The 20391-nt window shown below is 47.6% G+C and overlaps 1 protein-coding gene across 4 annotated transcripts in view; it reads right to left on the bottom strand.

Moving 5' to 3' along the window:
- Positions 1-20391, bottom strand: part of GALNT15 (polypeptide N-acetylgalactosaminyltransferase 15) — a 38782-nt gene that overhangs the window by 14049 nt on the left and 4342 nt on the right. For all 4 annotated transcript variants that reach the window (XR_011074275.1, XM_068545874.1, XM_068545873.1 and 1 more), the window contains exons 2-4: positions 7265-7431; positions 5661-5865; positions 1780-1947 (exon numbers count right to left, since the gene is read on the bottom strand). Coding sequence is in view for 3 of the 4 variants with exons in the window: in XM_068545874.1 (XP_068401975.1) it covers positions 1780-1947; positions 5661-5865; positions 7265-7431 (540 nt within the window). In the remaining variant the exon portion in view is untranslated. The remainder of the gene's footprint in view (positions 1-1779; positions 1948-5660; positions 5866-7264; positions 7432-20391) is intronic.

The following is a 20391-nucleotide window of genomic DNA, read 5'->3' on the forward strand; positions in this document are numbered from 1 at the left end:
AGGTGCATCGTGGTGAACACCGACGCAGGACAGCTAAAGCCCGAGGTGGGGCACTCCCTCCCCACCCACCTCCCCGACAGAAGCCTGGAGCTCAAAATCAACCCCAGGGGGACGGGAGGGTGGACAAGCATGGATGACAGATTTAAAGATGAGATGACTAAGCTATCACTGAATTTGTCTAATTTGTCTGGAAGGTTTCTGCCATAAGGAAGCAGGGGTCAAGATAGAAATTGCCTAAGTCCAGTTAGTAGAAAATAAAAAGAAATATTTTTTGCATACCTAAGCTCATGGTTTATCACATGTCAGCTGTTAGAGTTGCACACCCTCGGGCAGACCCTTGGAAGTCCTGTTTGTGCCTAATGCCTTCACTTCGTGTCCCTGGCCTAGGCATTTGGAAACAACTTGGGTAATTGCTTGGCACTGGGCAGGTCAGCTGTGGCAGATTCCTTATCCCACAGGCTCTTCTTACAACGTGACATTGACATTGACCTCCCTGAGCGGTGGGTCCACGTCTCCTTCCTGTGAACCTGGGTGGGCCTGTGACTTTGGAGGAAGTGACCTTAGGTGACTTCTGAGACTTAGTTATAAAAGGGGATACATACTCTAAGACATCACAGTAAGTGAGAGAGGACACATAGAGGTTACCTATCGTACGATTCCATTGATATGAAATACCCAGAATTGATAAATCCATAGAGACAGACAGTAGATTGGGCATTGACAGAGGCTGGGGAAAGGGGACAGCAGGAGACACTAAGTAAGGGATTTTCCTTTAGAATAATGGAAATGTTTTGGAACTAAAAAGAGGTGGTGGTTGCCCAATATTGTGAATGTACTGAATGCTACTGAATTGTTCACTTTGAAATAGTTCATTTTATGTTATATGAATTTCACCTCAATAAATTATTTTTTTAATTGGTAGGGGGATACAGCTTGCTTTGCCTGGCTCTTTTGGATACTTGCTCTCTGAACCCAATGCCAGGGTGTAGGAAACCCCAACTAACCTGCCTGCAGTGACTTCATGGAGAGAATGGGGAAGAAACTCCCGCTGGGTCCCAGCGACGGCCAGCATCAAACTCCAGGGGATTCCTGCCCAGAGCTGTTGAGTCATTTCCAGCCAGTCTAGTCTAGTAAGGGATTGTCCTGCTGAGGCCCCAGACACCACAGAGCAGAGACAGCCAACGCCAATGCTCCCTTTCAGAATTCACAACCCAGAGTCCATGCTCTTAATAAAACAGCTGTTTCACACCTTTAAGTTTGGATGGTTTGTTATAAAGCAGAAGATATCTAGAACATTGACTTAAATAGAATAGTTGTCCAAAGGCCAAACACATGAGAAGCAAACCATAAAGTTGGACATATTTTGAGACTTATGGTGTCCTAGCATTCATCCGGCGGAATTCTTCCTTTTTACCAAGAAAGCACCCCAGGCAGGGAAACTCCAGTGTTACCCGGTAAGACAGAGCTGGGTTGAGGCCCCAGACAAGGCGCTTCCACTTTCCACTCCAGTATCTGGAAGCTTCGCTGGACTCCATTCATATAACAATGTAAGAATAATAACACCTATAGCTGCGTGTCTGGCACTTTGTGAATGTTTTTCATATATTAGCTCATTCAAACCTCACAACAACCCTATAAGGTAAGTACCGTGACTATCCCCAATTTACTGATTAAGTCACTTGCTAGGAAACTAGGAGAACCAGGATTAGCCCAGGCAGCCTGGTGCTGAGTCCACCCTGAGGCAGTAAAAGCAAAGCAGGCTGAGTGAAGGAGCCTCACCTGATGGGGCTGATGGGGGACAGCAGGGCCTTCCTCTCTCGCTCCGGCAAAGGCTCCCAGTGGAAATCCAGTTTCCAGTCCAATACCCCGCGCTGCAGGTCCTTGGAGGGGTAATACTGGAAAGTCTTCCAGTCAATCACGTCTAGGACTGGAGACACCACCCTGCTCCTGGAAAGAATCGAGGAATCAGATAAGGGATACACACCCTCCACTTGCTGGGGGACAGAAACGTAATCCAGACACATGCTGCCCAATATGGCAGACACCAGCCACCAGCGGTTACTGGGAACCTAAAATAGCATCTGTCCGAACTGAGATGTGGTGTAAGTGTAAAATATGCACTGCATTTAGAAGACTTAGTTTGAAAGAAAAAAGATGTACAAACCTCAGATTACGTATTGAAATGATAATATTTTGGACATATTGGGTTTACTAAAATATTGTTAAAATTAATTTCATCTGTCTCTTTTTCTTTTGTAATGGGACTACTAGAAATGTTTAAATTATATCTGTCACTCATGTTCTATTTCTACTGAACAGTACTCTCCTAGAAAATATATTTTTCCATAAGGAATCGGGGGCCCATTTCATTGAAAAGCATGCCTGCCCCTTTCTTTAAAAACCTCTCAGGATAAAACTGAGAGACAGGGGAATAGGGACCTAGGCTCAGCTCTGCCACTAATGTGCTGTATGATCTTGAGATAGCTGTTGCACCTCTCTGGGCCTCAGCTGCCTCATTCATAAAATGGGAGGTTGAACTACTTCTCACAAAGGTCTTTCTCAGCTGTAATGCTCTAGGACTGTGGCTCTTGACTTCTTTGGGGGTCTTTGATCCCTTTGAGAATCAGGGGAAGTCTATGGACCCCTCCCCAGAAAAATAATCGTATGCACATATACAAAATATCGTGCACAGCTGCAGAGGGTTCATGGGCCCCTGCTCTAGGGTCTAGTTCTTGTTCCTCCCTGGATCATAAAACTTTATTGGCTTGAGGAATCAGGATTGTCAAGCCCCAAAAGGGTCCTCATTGTTAAAGTGTGTGTATGTATGAGTACGTGGTGTCTCTCAGCAAAGTCGTGAGTCTAGGTTGATTTGCTCATTTACTGTTGCTGTTGGTAATTGTATTTTATCCCAATTTTTTTGCACAGCCTGGGATTACGTGACCTCAGAGAGGGTGATGTGGGAAATTGGTACAGGTTGGAAACTCTGCCTTTTAATTAAACAAGTAATCACTTAGGTGTACCAGTAGCTGCCCTCTACAGTCAGTATCTCACTCACATTTTTTTTTCTGGCCTCTCACAATAGTTTCTTCTAAAATCCGTACCATGGAATGAATCAGGCCTGAACTCAGGGGTGGCTGGAAGTTACCAGTCTAAGAACAGGAAGATTCCTGGAAAAGAGATGCCAGCCATGCTTTTTATACTCCCATCAATTTCCATCCACCTCAGAGACAGCCAGGGCTGGCACGAGCCCAGCCCATATGGAGAGGGCCAAGGTGGTCCTGGGATTCAACGATCTGCTTTAATCTGTGGCCTCAAGTGACTGGCCTTGGCGTGAAGAGTCATGGGGTTTATATTTACAGCAAGGATCTGGATATGCTTTTCCTGCGCTTTTCACATTGTTCCCTCTGGAAGGTAAGGGGAACTTAATCTCTCTGGCCTCCGCTATTTTGGGGCACCGCGCGTTGACCTAAGAAAAGGGAGGAGCAAGGTCAAGGAAGAAAGGAGGGCGCCCTCCCAAGTCTCCACTTACTGTGGAATGAGCTGAGCAGACGAGATGTATTTGGCTACTGGGCAAAGCATTTTGTGGAATTTCAGAATCAAGAGCCAGGGAAGCTGTGTGGCTGAATTCTAAAGAACCCCATCAAGTTTGTGCCATCTTAGTAATGGTAACAGGACAAGAAAGGAAACTGCATTCAAGTGTCCACACAATCAATTCGTCCCAGACCTTTGAGCTGTGTCCTTCTTGATCAAAGGTGTACATCCCTTTTCATCAGAAAACGATCACCCTAAAATTCATCAAATTTCTCTTTTTACTCTGTCTTGCTGGAGGCTCAGTCATAGGTAAAGCTCACTTCTAATAACTGTATTATCCCCAATTTCTTTCTTTTCTTTTTAAACTTAAATTTGCCAGATTTCCCTGTATGTTTTATTTTTAAAAATAAATTTATTTATTTATTTATTTTTGGCTGTGTTGGGTCTTTGTTGCTGCGCACAGGCTTTCTCTAGTTGGGGTGAGCAGGGGCTACTCTTCGTTGCAGTGCGTGGGCTTCTCATTGCAGTGGCTTCTCTTATTGCAGAGCACGGGCTCTAGGAGCGCAGGCTTCGGTAGTTGTGGCGCGCGGGCTTGGTAGCTGTGGCTCGGGGGCTCTAGAGCGCAGGCTCAGTAGTTGTGGTGCACGGGCTTAGTTGCCTCACGACATGTGGGATCTTCCCAGACCCGGGCTCGAACCGGTGTCCCTGCATTGGCAGGCGGGTTCTTAACCACTGCGCCACCAGGGAAGTCCCTATCCCCGATTTCTAACACTATCTTTTCCTTTCTGAAATCTCCTTTCCCTTCTATTTTAGCCAGATACATAAGTGATTCATCATAAGCCTCTTTGAGTACGTTTTGGATAGAGATAAAGAATAAAATGTCAATGAATGAAGTGAAAGATGTTTCCTTGTTTTGGTTTTCATTCCCATGGACCATAGCGGCTGCCCAGCCAGGGCTGAATTAGGAAGTAACTACAGTCTAGGGACTCGAGAAAAGGTGGTTAAAAAAAAAATCTTATATTTAGCTTTGTGTTTCGAATCTACAGATGTAGCTGGTGTTCTTGGACTTCACTTAAAACAAAATAGCAAAGCTTCCCTGTCTGACCTGGAAGGAGCTAGGAGAGGGCTCACTCCATCATCCTGTCACTTGTGAACTGAGTTTTAACTCTCAGGCAGACACGAGATTGATCCTCTCTCAAGCCTTTCTAAGCTCCAGGAGGTCAAGCGTTTGGGTTTCAATGGAGCCATCAACAAACACCAGCTAACTGAAATATGTGAGATCAACCAAGGCACCACTGTCCAGAGAGCCAAAAGCTACCTGCAGTTGCAAACTTACCCACCAAACTTTTTACCGCAAGGAAGAATGAACCCTAGTTCATCTCACCCCTCTTTATTTTCCCCAGGCCTGGATGTTCCTCCAGCTCTACAATGTGTAAAGTCACTTTGGAAGTTCACACAAATTCTCCGTGTTTGTGAGAAGTATCTTATACTGAGAAGCAAAAAGCTCTGAATTCCCTCTTCCCAGAGCTCTGCTGCTCAGGTGCGACCCCAAGACTGACGCTGGCCCTTCCAGGACTCTGCCTGCTGAGGGGTGTGGAGAAGGACGGAAGCTGGAGAGCTTCCTGTGGGCATCAGACAGGAGGAAGGCTGCTCCCTCTGCAGGGCTGGAGGCATCTTGATCCCCTCGCTGCTCTTCAACACACACACACACACACACACGCAGAGGATTCCTCAGACTGCCTTCCATCATTTACGCCCTCGAATGGAGGTGCTCTGTTCCCTGCCCCACCTTGCTTCTCCCTGTGGAGCAGGCCCAGCCCCGGCTGAGAACTAAGTAACCTGAAGAACTAGGTGTTCCTAAGACAGGAGCCCAGACCAGTCTTCAAGTGGGAAACAGCTCTTGAGCCTCTTGACAGCCTCTGGAGCCAGGAATACCTCTAAGGGGGTGTTGCCCATTTCCCCTTGGAAATTTTCATTTTTCTCTGGCCATGACTCTTACTCCTTGGCTTGGCTACTAGAGCTGGCAGTCAGCACAGGCAGCAGTGGGCGGGTGTTCTCCGAGTGGCTGAGGCTCTGGACTGTTTCTCCCTCTCCCACCTCCTGCTCTGCAGCCCCCGGGGGTGAGTTACCTGTCACCAGCTATTCTGGCCAGGAGGGGCTCCAGCCAGCCCGGGTGGCACTCGCAGTGGGCGTCCATGAAGACCAGCACGTCCCCGGTGGCCCTGGCGGCCCCCAGCATCCGGGCCCTGGCGGCGCCCAGCCTCCTGTTGCTCCTGAGCAACTTCACCCCCTCCAGCCGGGCCACATACTCGCTGAGAGCCGACTTGAGCTGTCCTGGAATCGACAGGGCAGTGGGGTCACAGATGCCACAGCCCGCGAGATGGCGATGACCATCACTAGGATCACTGTCAGTCTATCTTGGGAGCTGTGGTGAGCACAAGAGTCCCGAGCAGCAAGGACATTGTGGTGGTTGCTAAGGTGTAAAATGCTTCCTTAGTTTCGGTGGGTCAGGATTCTCTCCAGTAAACACCAAAAGACCTGGTGTCGTAAAACTAAGAGAGGAGAGAACTCGCTCACATTCTCTAAATGCAGCAATGAGGTTGAAGCAGATACTGCTGGTGCCCTACTCAGAAGCCCTGAGATCCCTTTTACTGATTTGGTTTGCTTTGCATGTGCCCAGCTGCCGTGGGTTGGCTGCTAATGGCAATCAGCAGCCTTCCCTGGAGATGTGCCCTAGAGTACTGGAACCACCTCTCCTGCGAGTGGCAGGGAGTCATGCAGAATGATACCCCTCACCCCAGGTGCCAGAGTCAATGACCCACCATTGCCGGGGTACCAAGCCCGCTCCCTTGCCTCAAGGCAAGACAGATGCCGAGGTGCAGTTTACACTGTAGAGCTCCCCCTGGGATCAGGCTGTGGCTGAACTTCATCTGACACTACATCTAAGTTCAGCTCCTTCCTCTGCCTCTCCTGCTTTCCCCACTCCCCTACAGTGTTCCCCTGAGAGCACCGGCCCCGCCAAATCACATGCACATGATTCCCCATCTCAGGCTCTGCTTCTAGGGTACCTGACCTAAGACACAGTGGTCAAGGAAGTCAAAGACAGAGGGTCCATTTCATGTGACTGCCAGTAGGTCATTGGTGGCACTGGCCAAAGCGGTCTCACTGCAGTGGTAGCAGTGACTGGGGCAATGCAGTGGGTCAAAGAGAAAATGGGAGGTAAGAAATTGAGACCAAAAGTCTGAACATTCTTTTAGGAATGACAATCTATAGAGTTGACAGGATGAGGCAAGCTTGTTAGGCTTTGTATTCAAGATCAGAAACGCTATGTGTATGGGCGTGCTGAGTGCACCCAGATAAGCAAACTAGTGGAGATGGAAAGAACAATGTATGGTCGTTCCTCAGTATCTGGGTGAGGGGATTGGTTCCAGGACCCCCCGTAGACAGCAAAATCTGCAGATGCTCAAGTGCCTTATATAAAAGGACAGTGCAGTCAGCCTTTTGTATCTGAGGGTTCTGCATCTGAGGATTCAACCAGCAGAATACGTCTTTGGTATTCACAGAGAAGCAGTGCCCCTGGGGCTCTTCACTAATGAGTTATCTGCGCCTGCATCCCATCTGCAGGTCTGCTTTGGGGAACCTTGCCTGCACAGGTTCCAAACCCCAGTCTGTGCACGGGAAACCCCCAGGGTCCAGGCCCTCCCCAGGGAACCTGGAGGAAGCCCGCGGGCACCTTGCTGGCTGAGGTCGTCCACCAGGATGATCTCCTTCAGGTAGGCCCTGGGCGCTGTGTCCAGGATGCTATGCACGGTTCTCAGGAGGGTGGACCAGGCCTCGTCGTGGAAACAGAGGATGACGCTGGCTGTGGGCAGCCTGTCTCTCAGATGCTGCTGCAGACACCTGCAGGGAAGAGAAGCAGGGCGCTGAGGGGAAGAGCAGGCCCTGGCTGGGGCTTCTTCAGCCAATGGCTGTCCTCCCAACTCACCAGCTCTCTCTGGGTTTTCTCAGAATTTCCACATAAAGAGAACCCATTACACCCTGACAGAAGTGCTGTCCACTATCTCCCAGGACTCGGGTTCCGAGAGCTTCTTTACAGTGTTCACCCATGCCTCTCCCATAACAGTTGAGAGGTATTACCACCATTCTCAGCAGATGACTGTCCTAATCTGTAAAGTGGGAATGAATGACAACATTACCAACCTCTTAGAGCTGTTGTGAGGATTAAACAGGACGAGGTACATAGTTAAGTGTCCTGTGAACATGAAAGATCATCCATTTAGGAGCAGGGACACTATTTTCTTTATTTTTGTATTCCTAGAACCTAGTACAGCATCTGACACATAATACATGTTAATCAATGTTTCAATCTATGTGTGTCCTTTGCCCTAAAGTGGGTCTCTTGTAGGCAGCATACTGTAGGTTCTTGTTTTTTTTAATTCAATCTGCCACTCTTTCTTTTTTCTAACTCTGTGTCTTTTGATTGGAGCATTTAATCCGTTGACATTTAAGGTAATTATTCATAGATATGTATTTATTGCCAATTTTAACCTTGTTTTCCCATTGATTTTAAATTTCTTCTTTGTCCCTTTCTTTTTCTTTTTCCTTTTCTGGTTTGATGATTTTCTTTGTATTATGCTTATGTTCTTTTCTTTTTGGTTTTTGTGACTCTATTGTATATTTTTGATCTGTGGTTACCCTGTTTTTCAAGTATGTTAACTCATCTTCTTATATCTAATTGCTTTAGACTGGTAGTGATATAGACTCAAACACATTCTAGAAAAAAAAAATCTATATTTCTTTACTCTCCTCCTTCATATTTTATGATTTTATGATTTTACATCTTCATTTTCATTCTTTTGCTGTTCATTGTGGTTATTATTGCTTTAACAGAAAATTTTTAATTTTTAAAAAATCTGTGTACTGGCTTATTTAAGTGATTTACTTTCCAACTGTGATTTTCTCTTTCCTATAGATTCTTACTTCTTTTCTATTTAGAGAAGACCTTTCAATATTTCCTTTAGGATGGGTTTAGTATTGCTGTATTCTTTTAGTTTTTGCTTGCCTGAGAAATTCTTTCTCTCTCTTTCTATTCTAAATGATAATATTGCTGGGAAGAGTATCCTAGGTTGCAGATTTTTCCCTTTGAGGACTCTGAATATATCTTGCCACTCCCTTCTGGCCTGCAACGTTTCTGTAGAGAAATCAACTGACAGCGTTATGGGGGGTTCCCTTGTAAGGAACTCTTTGTTTTTCTCTTGCTGCCTTTAGAATCCTCTCTTTATCCTTTTTTTAAAAAATTAATTAATTAATTAATTTATTTTTGGCTGTGTTGGGTCTTTGTTTCTGTGCGAGGGCTTTCTCTAGTTGTGCGAGCGGGGGCCACACTTCATCGCGGTGCGCGGGCCTCTCACTGTCACGGCCTCTCTTGTTGCGGAGCACAGGCTCCAGACGCGCAGGCTCAGTAATTGTGGCTCACGGGCCTAGTTGCTCCGCGGCATGTGGGATCTTCCCAGACCAGGGCTCGAACCCGTGTCCCCTGCATTGGCAGGCAGATTCTCAACCACTGCGCCACCAGGGAAGCCCCAAACTTTATCTTTTATCTTTTAACTTGTGGGGCGGTGTGGTGCGTGGTGTGGCCTCTGCCCGGAGGCTGTCAGGTCCCACTTTCCTCTCCAGGTGAATGGGATGCTCTATATTTGTTGTGCAGCGGGTGTGTTGAGAGCTCTGAGCGAATCCACAGTGGAATGAATTCTAATAACAATCTGATCCATGGGGCAGTGTGTGGCTCACATTGTCCACAAAAGGCACTTTCCTAAAATGCACTTCCAGAGCGCTCCTGTCTAGGCTGCAGCTGCTGAAACCACTGGTCCCTCCTCAGAGGAGTATTTGCATTTGAACTGGGGTTGTCTCAAGGACCTCAAACTTCCAGCATCCAAAGACCTCTGTGCTGGTGGGGCTGCACACGGAGGGATGACCAGAGGAGGCTGGCCCTGCTCGGGGGAGATGCCACCTGAAGGGTCAGCCCGAGCTGCTCACCAGCTGGACATCCCTCTGCCGGGTGCGTCCCAGCCAAAGCTGGAGCTCTCAACACTCTGGAAACCTGCCCCTGACTCGCTGGGCAAAATCCTATGTGGTGGGGGATTGATACTAGGTAAGTACTTTAATTTAATGGTAAAACAGAAATCTTAGACAATTAAACAAAAAAGCGCATGAACATCTCATAAGGTGGCTGTGACAATTGTCTTATTGTTTCTGTATTTACACACTATTTCTTTTCATAAAGTATTTAGAGTCACTCTCAAGAAATATGTACCATAAAATAATGGTAAAAGAAAAAATAAGGCTGAAAAGTCAAGAGTAGGGAAATAGAAGTAAGAGTGTGTGGACAAAGAATGTCGCCTGCCATTCCACTAAAAAAAAAAAAAGAATGTTGTAGTCATCAAGCCAACAGCCAGTGCTTCCCTCACCCACAATGCACCCTGAGGGGATTCAGGATGCAGAAAAAGAGGATACTTAAGATACCTATCTAAGGAATAATTTCAGTGAGCCCAGACTTTTGCATCTTCCCTTACATAGAAAAGCGCTAAAATCATTAACTTGAGATATCTGTGTTTTGTAATTAGCAGTTATCTTTTGATGTTCAACTCCATGGTTTGTTTGTTTGTTTTCAGCAAAACCTCCTATATATCCTCCCCTACCTCTTTGGAGCAGTTCCTCAGAGCTATCTGAGAGCCTGTCTCCCGGGCTATGGTCCTCAGTAAGGTTCCCAAATAAAACATAGCTGGCAACTCTTAGGTTGTGCATTTTTCTTTAGCTGACAAGTAGAAAGTCAACATCTGGAGAAAGAACATACATTCATAGGTCAAAAGGGCCTTGGTATTTCTAGAGAGAAGTTAAAATTTGACTCTGAGCTTCCTGGTAGCCAAAGTAAAATGGGAGGTTTATTCTGCAATAGAATTATTACCATCAGAAAAGTTACATACCAGATATTTTAGGTAAAGCAATGTTCTTTCTAGACTGTTTTTTTTTTTTTTTTTTTACAATTTATAACTTTTTCATTTGAAATCATTTAAGACTCAAAAGAAGTTGCAAAAATAGTATAGAGAGTTCCCGTGTTATTTTCACCCAGCTTCGCCGAGTGATCCACAATGATCCAAACCAGGAATTTGACATCGTTCAATACTATTAACTCAAATACAGACCTCCTTTAGATTTCACTAGTTTTTACACCTAGCGCTAATTTCTAAAAGAAATTCCTATGGACTTTAGAAAGAAGTCCCTCAAGAGATGACAGTGTCCTTAGAAGCATCCCTAAGATGAATAAAATAATGAACTCCACTGTACATGAACCTTGACAGCTTGATTTCAGGGATGGTCAAATAACACATCCAAAGTGAACCAGTTCCCATGAAGTTTTGGGGCGATAAATGAGAGGCCCCAGCGCACGCTGTACTTTCGGCTGAGTCTTCGACCCCCTCTACCCTCCCTCTCTCCCACCCCACAGCCCCTCCTCTCACCCCAGGCCCTGGTGGAGCTTTCCTCCTGCAGCCTACCTGAGTTCGAGAAGTTCCACTCTGCCCCCAGAACTGCTCTAGATCTGCTCACAAACAAACAGGTTCAAATTTTCCTTTGTGTGTTCTGCATTTCCTGTGTGGTTGTATGTATTGGCAGATCCAGGGGTTCTAGAGATGGGGACCTCCAACGGCTGTTGAAAAGAAATCTTGCCTCAGTGGACTCAGTGAGTACAGAAAAACCCCAAAACATTACTTGGGCGATTGCTCAGAGGCTGGCTGTTTTCCAAGTCAGACAGCAGAGGAGTCTGAGGACAAGGAGGGCTGCATATGGGATTCCCATGGGTGCAGATTCAGAGGGACTGAAGTTCATCACCTCAGGGCAGAACACAGCCATACCTTCCCCGGGGCCTGGCCCCTTCTCCACCCCAATCTATAGAATATGTGGACAGGAAACAACACTTCTGTGTGTGTGTGTCTGTGTGCCTGTGTGTCTTTGTGTGCACGCATGTGTCCTTGTAGAATGGTGGTCAAAAGAGCTTGGACTTCGGAATCAGACAAATTTTGATTTGAATCTCCCCCCTGCTGCTCCCTGAGTTTCTTTGGGTAATATACTCAATATTTATCAGCCTTAGTTTCCTCATCTGAAAAATAAGGATAATATTTACCCCTTGGGCCTGTTGTGAGAATCTAAGAATAATTCTATGCACCTGATAGATGGTGGCTCTTTTATAGCTATCTTGGAAAAAGACAGGACGTAATGAGCATGTGTCCCGTATTTATGATAGTCTTTGTAAGATGCAGCTATCTTTCAACAATCACTCCACAGGATAGCATGAGATGCTTCTGAACGGTTTCAGAAGTTTGGAATTCCTCTTCTGCCTGCTGGGAACACTTCTGTAAGAAACAAGTGCCTGGCACAGGGTCTGGCGTGCAGCAGGAACCCCATCCCCAGAAGAGATCTGACTGTGGCTCCAGCTCTTCAAGATCTCACTCCTCAAAGTCAGGAGATGGGGGAGCTTCCTGCTGGGCTACAGAGCTGGAGACCCCGGGCAACCGACTTTCTCTCCTTGGCCTCACAGGACATTCTCTGCAGAGATGATTCAGCTGTGGACGCGGGAGCCCTGCTACTTCCTAGCTGTGCAAATGACCCTGGACAAGTAACGTGGCTTCCTGGGGCTTTGGTTTCTGTAGGTGGGTGACAGTAGCCCCCGTGTTGCAGGACTGCTGTGAAGATGAGATGGCTTTTTCACGAAGCACTAAGAACGGTGCTGGCATGGAGCGCTGTGTAAGTATTCGTTGCCATGATCAGAGGATGTATTATCACTGCAAGGTGGATCACGAAGGCTCTTCCAGCCTTGAAATTCTGTATTCCTGAATCTTCTTTGCATAGGAGAGGGGGAAGGGAAGGGGACCAACCAGGGGAGCAGGGGTTTCAAAGAGAATCTCATAGGACTCCCCTCCTCTCCCTCCACTAGGGTTTTCTCGGTTTTATGCATAGAAAGAACTGTGTTCTCTCTTCCTGGTGAGAGAGGTGGGTGAAGAGATGACAGGCAAGGCTGGGATGAGCAAAATAGGCTGCGAGGACTTTGAAAGGCAAATGGGCTTCTGGAAGCCCTTCCACGGCCAAGGGCGGTACCTCCCTGAGCCGTGGAGGCAGGTGTCCTGGCACCAGCTCCGAGAGGACCCTTCACCTGCCCCGTGGAAAGATGCTCACACGGCCTCCAAGACATAAACAGGTGGTGCTGGAACACCTCTTCAGGCAACCGCAGAACTGCCAGGAGCCGTGAACTGGAAATAGCCGTGGCGGTACCATGGTCTTTCAGGGCCGAGCTGCGTGGGCTCCCGCGGGAAGGCCAGTGCTCTCACTGTGGTCCGAGCGCAGTGCTAAGTATCATCAACAGAGGTGTGGCGAGGCCTGTGTCTCGGGGCCAGGGAGATGCTCTTCAGAGGAACCAGGATTGATTCTTTTGTTTCTGGGGGGCGGGGTGAGCAGGCACAGGGGCCTGTGGGCAGGGCAGGCTGTGTAGACCCCTGTGGAAGGAAGGGCTCTGGATACATGCCTGGGCTTCTGCGGTCCATGGTCATCAGCCCATGGGCAGCACTGGGTCTCATAGGGATGGGCAGACGGGCCCATGTGGTAGCACAGCGTGGAGAAGGGGGGTGTGGCATGTAATTCCCTGAGAGCTCAAACACCGTGACAGTTCAGGGCATCTTAGGAAGAGTCCATATGTGTCATCAAGCTTTGGCATTTCGTTCAAATCCTGGATCTGTCCTTGTATGACTTGGACAAGCGACATAAGCTCTCTGATAACCATCTTTCCTTTCAACAATTTCCAGATCCGCAGAACCAGTCACATCTGTAGTAATCAATTGTTATTTTTCAAAATACTTTTGAATCCAGTAAGTCCTTTGTGAGCATGCATTTTACTTAACCTCAGTATTTTTCATCTGTAAAATGGGTTTGTTGGAAGGATCAAATGAGTTAATTCATACAAAGTACTTAGACCAGTGCCTTACTCATAAGTAACAGTTCAATACATGCTAGTTATTATTATTTCTTGCAAGCCTCCCAAGGGCCTGAATACCTCTCTAGGCCTCAGTTTCTTCATCTGTAAAATGAGGATAAGAAGTAGAGTTATTTTAGAGGACTACTTAAAGATTATAAACTTCATATAAATGGAATCATATAATATGCAGCCTTTTGTGTCTGGCTTCTTTCACTTAATATAATGTTTTCAAGGTTCATCGTGTTGAAGCCTGTATCAGTACTTCATTCTTTTTACTGACAAATAATGTTCCATTGTTTGAATAGAATAATGTTCCATTGTTTGAATAGACTGTATTTTATTTATCCATTCATCAGTTGATGGACATTTGAGTATTTCCATTTTTGGCTATTATGAGTAATGCTGCTACGAACATTCATGTATAAGTTTTTGTGTGAACAAGTTTTCAGTTCTCTTGGGTATAGAGCTAGGACTGGCATTGCCGAGTCATGTGGTAAATCTATGTTTAATATTTTGAGGAACTGCCAAACTGTTTTCCAAAGTAGCTGCACCATTCTATGTTCCACCAACAACTTCTTCACATCCCTGTTAACACTTGTTATTGTCTGGGGTTTTCTTTAGCCATTCCAGTGCGGGTGAAATGGTACTTCACTGTGATTTTGATTTGCATTTCCCTACTGACTAATGATTTGAGCATCATTTCATGTGCTTTTTGGCTATTTTCTATGTATTCTTTGGAGAAATATCTATTCTAATCCTTTGCCTATTTTTAAGTCGGATATCTTTTTATTGTTATTGTAAGGGTCCTTTATATATTCTGATACAAATCCCTAATCAGATATATGATTTGCAAATATTTTCTACCATTTCTGGGTTTGTGTCTTCACTTTCTTCAAGCACAAAATTTAAAAATTTTATGACGTCCAATTTTTAAGCCACTAAATTTTGAGGTCGTGTGTATGCAGCACTAGATAATGGATACACAGTCCCGTTTTAAAGATGAGGAAATTAGAGCCCAGAGAGCTTAAGTGACTTGTTTAAAGTTGCACAGCAAATTGCTGATGGTCAGTGTGACTCTAAACCTTGTGCTCTTGACCAGTCTTGGACTGAAGTGCTAACAGAATGTTAGCACTTGGACTGAAGTGCTAACAGAATGAAGTGCTAACAGAATCACCAACTTGGACTGAAGTGCTAACAGAATGTTCTGGATTCAGAGTCATAAGGCTTGGGTTCTGATGTCCAGATCACAGTGACTGTGATGGGGGGGGGGGTTATTTGAAGAACATGCAATCCATTGGTTTCATCACAAGCTCTGGACTGTCTACACTGATTCAGTAAAGTCCTCAGAAAGCAACTTACTTTGATCCCACTGTCTTGGTTGCCTTGGAAATTTGCTTCTGTGGAGTTCTGCTTGACATCATGCTCTCAGCTTTGATCAGAGAACAGTACATGAAGGCATTTCAGGACACCTGCTTTGCATTACAGTCTCTGTAACACCTTTGGAGGGGAATTGTCTCCTCCAGCACTTTCTATCCCCTCCACGCAACTTTGAAGGGAAATTCCTGTCAGATAGAAGTGCCAGGAAAAGCTTTTCCTCCTCTGAGGACCTGGTGTGTTTCCTCTTCCTGAGCAACAACGATCATGATACTTATCATGTTTCCTTTTTCATTTTGGCTGCCAGGAAGCTCAGAGTAAGCAAGTAGGATATTTAGTCATTGGTTGCTTATTTTCATTCTAATTTTCTCTTTGATCTTGATCTTCCATCTTTCTATCCAGTCATTTAACTGATATTGACTGACAACCTACTATGTGTGAGGACTGGAAGATGAATTAAGTAGATAAAATCCTTGAAGCAGAATCTGTGGTGCCCTGCCCATATCCCCTTGGGGATATCATATAATACAGCACAGCCTGACTTCCAATTGCTGGAGCATTTTCTCTGACTGCCAGAGATGCTCTCCTTAAGCACCAGCTGCCTGAAGAGGTGGAGAGTAACCTCCCTCCACCCCTGGGAGCTGCCCTCAGTCAGTGACTAAAATGAGTTGGTGTATTAATATCCAGCAACCCAGACCCTAAGGGTGGGGGTGGGTAACAGCGAGATGCTGTCTCCCAGGTTCCCCCCAGGGCTGAGCTCTAGCTGCCTGCAGAGGTAACTGCCTGCAAACCCACTTTTCATTGGCTGCTCCACCCTCCCTGTCCCCTACCAGACCTCCCAGGCATCACCTGCAAAACAACTCCTTGTCCTTAGGGTCTGCTTTGGGGGAACCCAAACTCAGATAGCCTCTGATATCATGGAGTTTATATCCTATTAAACAGAAAACTGAAGAATTATTCAACAACTGAAGCCAGGACCTGAGGGTGGGTGGGACACAGTCAGAGAAGGTGTGTGAGTGGGGAGAGGTGTTCCTGGCAGAGGTCACAGCCTCTGCTAAGGCCTGGAGGTGGGAAGGGGCTTGGCCTGTACCAGGAAAGGAAGGAAAGATTTTCTAAAGTATACTTCCCTTCATCTTGACTAAACATGATATTAATAGCAATTTTCTATTTCATAGTATATCTTCAAGTCATTTGAGGGAATAAAGTAGGTAGGTAAACAAACAAGAGAGCAAAAGGTAAGTGGTCCACGCAGGGGCCCTGGGCAAGTCACTTCCCTCCCCTGGTGACCTGGGTTCTTTCTGTCAAGTGGGGATGTTTTTCCTGCTCTGTCTGTGCCACGGCTTTGCTGGGGGGGCGGGGGGTGGATGAGGCGGGGCAGAGAAACAGCTTTTGTACATTGTGAAGCAGTGTCCAAATGTCACCAGGTACTCATGAAGGGATCCAAGAAGAAATGCATGTTTTCATTATTAAATAATGGAGGCATTTTCTTTGTCCTTCAACCATATTCCTGGTGAGTATTTTACTGTCTCAGTTTGTATACATCACACAAGTGTCCAAAAGCCCACCCTGACCTCATTTGTCCATCTTCTGAGTGGCAGCAGGTGGGGAAGGAAAGACCCAGGGCTTTGGAATCAAATCAATGTGGCTTTGAATCAGGGCTTTGGAATCAAATCAATGTGGCTTTGAATCTTGGCTCTGCTATTTATTTATATCCCTTAATTAGCCAGCACAGGGAGTCTGAGACCTTTCACCAGCCCACGGCTGCTGCCTGGATAAAAAGGGATCATTCAGGCCCAGGAGAGCTGCTCAATGAGTGCAAACTTTATGTCTTCACACTCCAAGATCAGGAGAGCCTGCGTCTGTGTTTACACACAGATGGACGCCCTCACTTCATGCAGCTCCAGGGTCCCCCGTGAACTCAGAACATGCATTTGGAGGCTGATTCTGAAGAGAATGAGTCACGGCAGTGCACCAGATGGCCTGGCTGTGACACAAACCCTCTCCTGCCCTTCCCTTGCCTGGCCAGAGTAGAAAGGTTTCTGCCGGGTTTTCTAAAGCTGGTTTGGAGTGACTGACCCCCTGCTCCTACCAAATCAGCAGAGGCCCCCCCACTGAGATGGGCTTCCCTGTCTCAGCCCTGAGCCCAGCGATGTAACAGCTGGTTACTTGTCTGCATCCCTCAGTGTACCCTGAGCTCTTTGAGGGTGGGGCTGGGGCTTGCTCACCTTCTCACTTTTAATAGTCGCTAAACAAATAATCATTCAATGAATGAAGGTGGACACTATTCTTGCTCTCAAGGGGGGTATAGGCTGGCTGTCTATAGACACAGGACAATAATACCAACTTCTTGCATTCTGTGAAAACCCCAGTGTTGAGCCTATTGTGTCTCTAATTGGTAGAGCTCATCTCGGGGACACCAATTTCCAGGCCCGACCTGGGGAGAGAGCGGCTGGGGACACAGCCTGCGGACGATGCCTTAGAAGGATGGACAAAGGAGCTTACAGATGAGAGAGAAATGTGGAAGGGCTGGAGCCTGTAGGTGAGGCTGAGGCTGGCAGCCTGTCACTCGCCACAGTGGAGACAAGTCACACAGGGTGCATGCAATCCCCTTCCCTTTGTGGGAGTCCTCTGAAGTCTCCCAGCCTCCTTCTGAGGGGCTCCAGGCACCCTTGGCTTTGCTCTGATCCTGGCTCCTTAGCCCTGGACTAAAGACGGGTACCGACTAGGAGTCTCTGGTCTGAACACTGAAGGCTCCTGGTGCAAGAGCTGCCCCTAACAGGGACAGCTGCCCCAAGAATGGCCAGCTGCCCCAGACCGATCCTTGGTCTCAAGGTGATATTCAGACACACGGCGAGGGTCAGCAGCTGGTAGCAGGTCACAGAATGGGCAGTAAGCCAACGATGAGGCAGCAGAAGCCAAGAGGTAGCCCAGCGCTTGTCAGATACTAACAGGCACCTACATCACCCGGCATCTCCATAAATGCAGATTTTGGGTCCAGGAGGTCTGGGGTGGGGCCTGAGAGTCTGCATCTCTAGTGAGCAAGCTCCCGGGTGACGCTGATACAGGTGGGTGCTAGACGACAGCTTGAGTAGAGGACAAGACATCAGCAGGGAAGTTGCAACAGGAGTGAGTGCCGGGCCTCCAGCTGCCAGAGGACGTCAGGAAGGCACAATCCCAGGAGCACTATGACCCGTGAGTCTCTCTCCTGTCCCCTTCCTGCACTGCCTGCAGTCTTCCCTGGACAGTACCTGCTCCTTACTTCCCTGGGAAGACTCGAAGTAACCCTGCCACCTGCAGTCACATGAGTGTCTCTGTTCCTTTTCACCTCAGAGGACCTAATCAGTAGCTCCCGGCCTGGCTGCACACAAGAATCACTTAGGGAGCGAGACCCGGTGAGTTGTATTTTGCTTGGTTGGTCTGGGGGTGGGGAGCCTGGCCGTGATGATTCACAAAACCCTCACATGCAGGCAGGGCTGTGAACCATAGGCCTCATCAGCTTACTCAAACTTTAACATGAACATAAACCACCTGCGGATCTTGTTAAAAGCAGAGTTTTTCAAGCAGTAGGTCTGAGCGGGCCTGAGACTCTGCATTTCTGATGCTGCAGGTCTGAGGCCCACACTTTGAGTGGCACAGCAGCAAATAACACCAGCTTTCCCTAGTCATAAAAAAAGATAAGATGCAGGTTGATCACTTCTGATCTAACCCCCGAGGCTGGCCCGAAGCACAAGGCAAGACCCCACTGCACTGGGCACCGTAAGTGCATTCGATCTCAAAGAGTCACACTCAGCTCTGTCTATACCACAACCCCACTATGGGGGCCGGATCCAGGGTGGAGATCCAGGGAGGCGCCGCTCCCGGCCGTGGCTACGCTGGACTCGGGGGCTTGGTGCTTGTGGGTTCCCTTCGACACCTGGCTGGCCAAGTCCCACACATACTGGGTTGTTTTCCCTCTCTTGTTGCCGGAGGGGGATGAGCTGGGCTCCAGCCCCCAGTCTCTGCCCCAGGCTACTAACCCCTCCCCAAGGGGCATGCCCACTCTCTCAGATTTACTGATGATGCCCTGTCAGCTGCCTCTCCTCTCTTTTGCAGCCCAGGTGCCAAAGCCATCCTGGGGTGTCTTGCTGCCCACCAGGAACTGACCTGACCCTGTGGACTGCAACAGCCCTCCTCCTTGACACCGAAGCTCCTGCAAGAGTGGCCTCTGGGGCAGGAGGCGGGGGAGGGGGTGGAGCAGAGGAGGAGACGCTCCTTCCTACCTCCCCCCACTGGCCGGGGAGTGCCTGGTGCCCTGCAGCCCTGGTTCTCAGCCCTGGCTGCACGTTGGAACTACCAGGTGACTACCCAGGCCTCACCCCAGACCAACTAAATAAGAATCCCTGAAAGTGGGACCCGCGCAGGAGTCCTTCTTATGACTTCCCAGGTAATTCCGAGGTGCTGCCAAATTTGTGATGACTTAGCAGCTGGAGGGGCAGAAAATAACTCATGGGTCAGAGAAAGGACAGTGGTGTGAGGCCCACAGCTGCCCGCTCCAATCTTCCTCCCTCTTTCCAACTCCCTCATAGGTCCTATGCTAGAGAATACAATAAGGGCATCTTCTGTTTGGACTTGAACACTGTGGGGGGGGCGGTGCTGGAGGGGGGGAATAAGCACACACTTCATCTCATTTGATCCACAACCCTACGCAAGGGTGTTATTATCATCGCCATTCTACAGTTGGAGAAACCGAGGCTCAGAGAGGTTGAGTGATTACACAAGGTCACACAGTAAGGGGTGGTGTCCAGAATTCAACCCCAGGTCCACTGTTCTATGGACGTATGATTTAGTCACAGTTGCAGGCATATAAACCAGGGAAACACGGGCCAAACGGTAAACACAAGTTGTAAGTTGGCACAAGCAGGTAGCGTGCAGCCAGCTACAGCTGACCTGACATTTGTGTTTAAGTATAAAACCCTGGGCCATGAAGGGGACTGTGTTCCTTTCTGCCTCTCTTCTCTATTCTCCAATCCCAGAACTACCTCTTCCATGGAAACTTCCAGAACCCTATTACCTCTCCACTCACCATCTATACCAGTGGTTCCCCAAACTGTCTAGTATCAGCTTGTAAAAATTCAGATCGCCAGGTTCCAACTCAGAGCCACCGATAGTCTCTAGCGATGGAGTCTGAAAAATCTACATTTTAAACAAAAAATCTGCAGGAATCTAATATGCACATACTTTTGGGAACCAGTGATGTAGTCCCTTGCTGCTCAAAACTGTGGTCTCTGGACCATCAGTGCTGGGACCTGATAGAAATGTCGCATCTGGGGCCAGCCGCACCCCTGGCCAACTACCAACACACTCTGCATTTTCACAAGATGCCTGGGGCGATTTGCATACGTGTTGAAATTTGAGAAACAGGCTCTATGCAATCTGGTGGGCATAAAGCGTGTCCTCAGACACAAAGGGTAGGTGCTTAAGAGATG

Source organism: Eschrichtius robustus, chromosome 6 (genome assembly GCF_028021215.1).
Source record: "Eschrichtius robustus isolate mEscRob2 chromosome 6, mEscRob2.pri, whole genome shotgun sequence".
In the NCBI taxonomy this organism is placed as follows: domain Eukaryota; kingdom Metazoa; phylum Chordata; class Mammalia; order Artiodactyla; family Eschrichtiidae; genus Eschrichtius; species Eschrichtius robustus.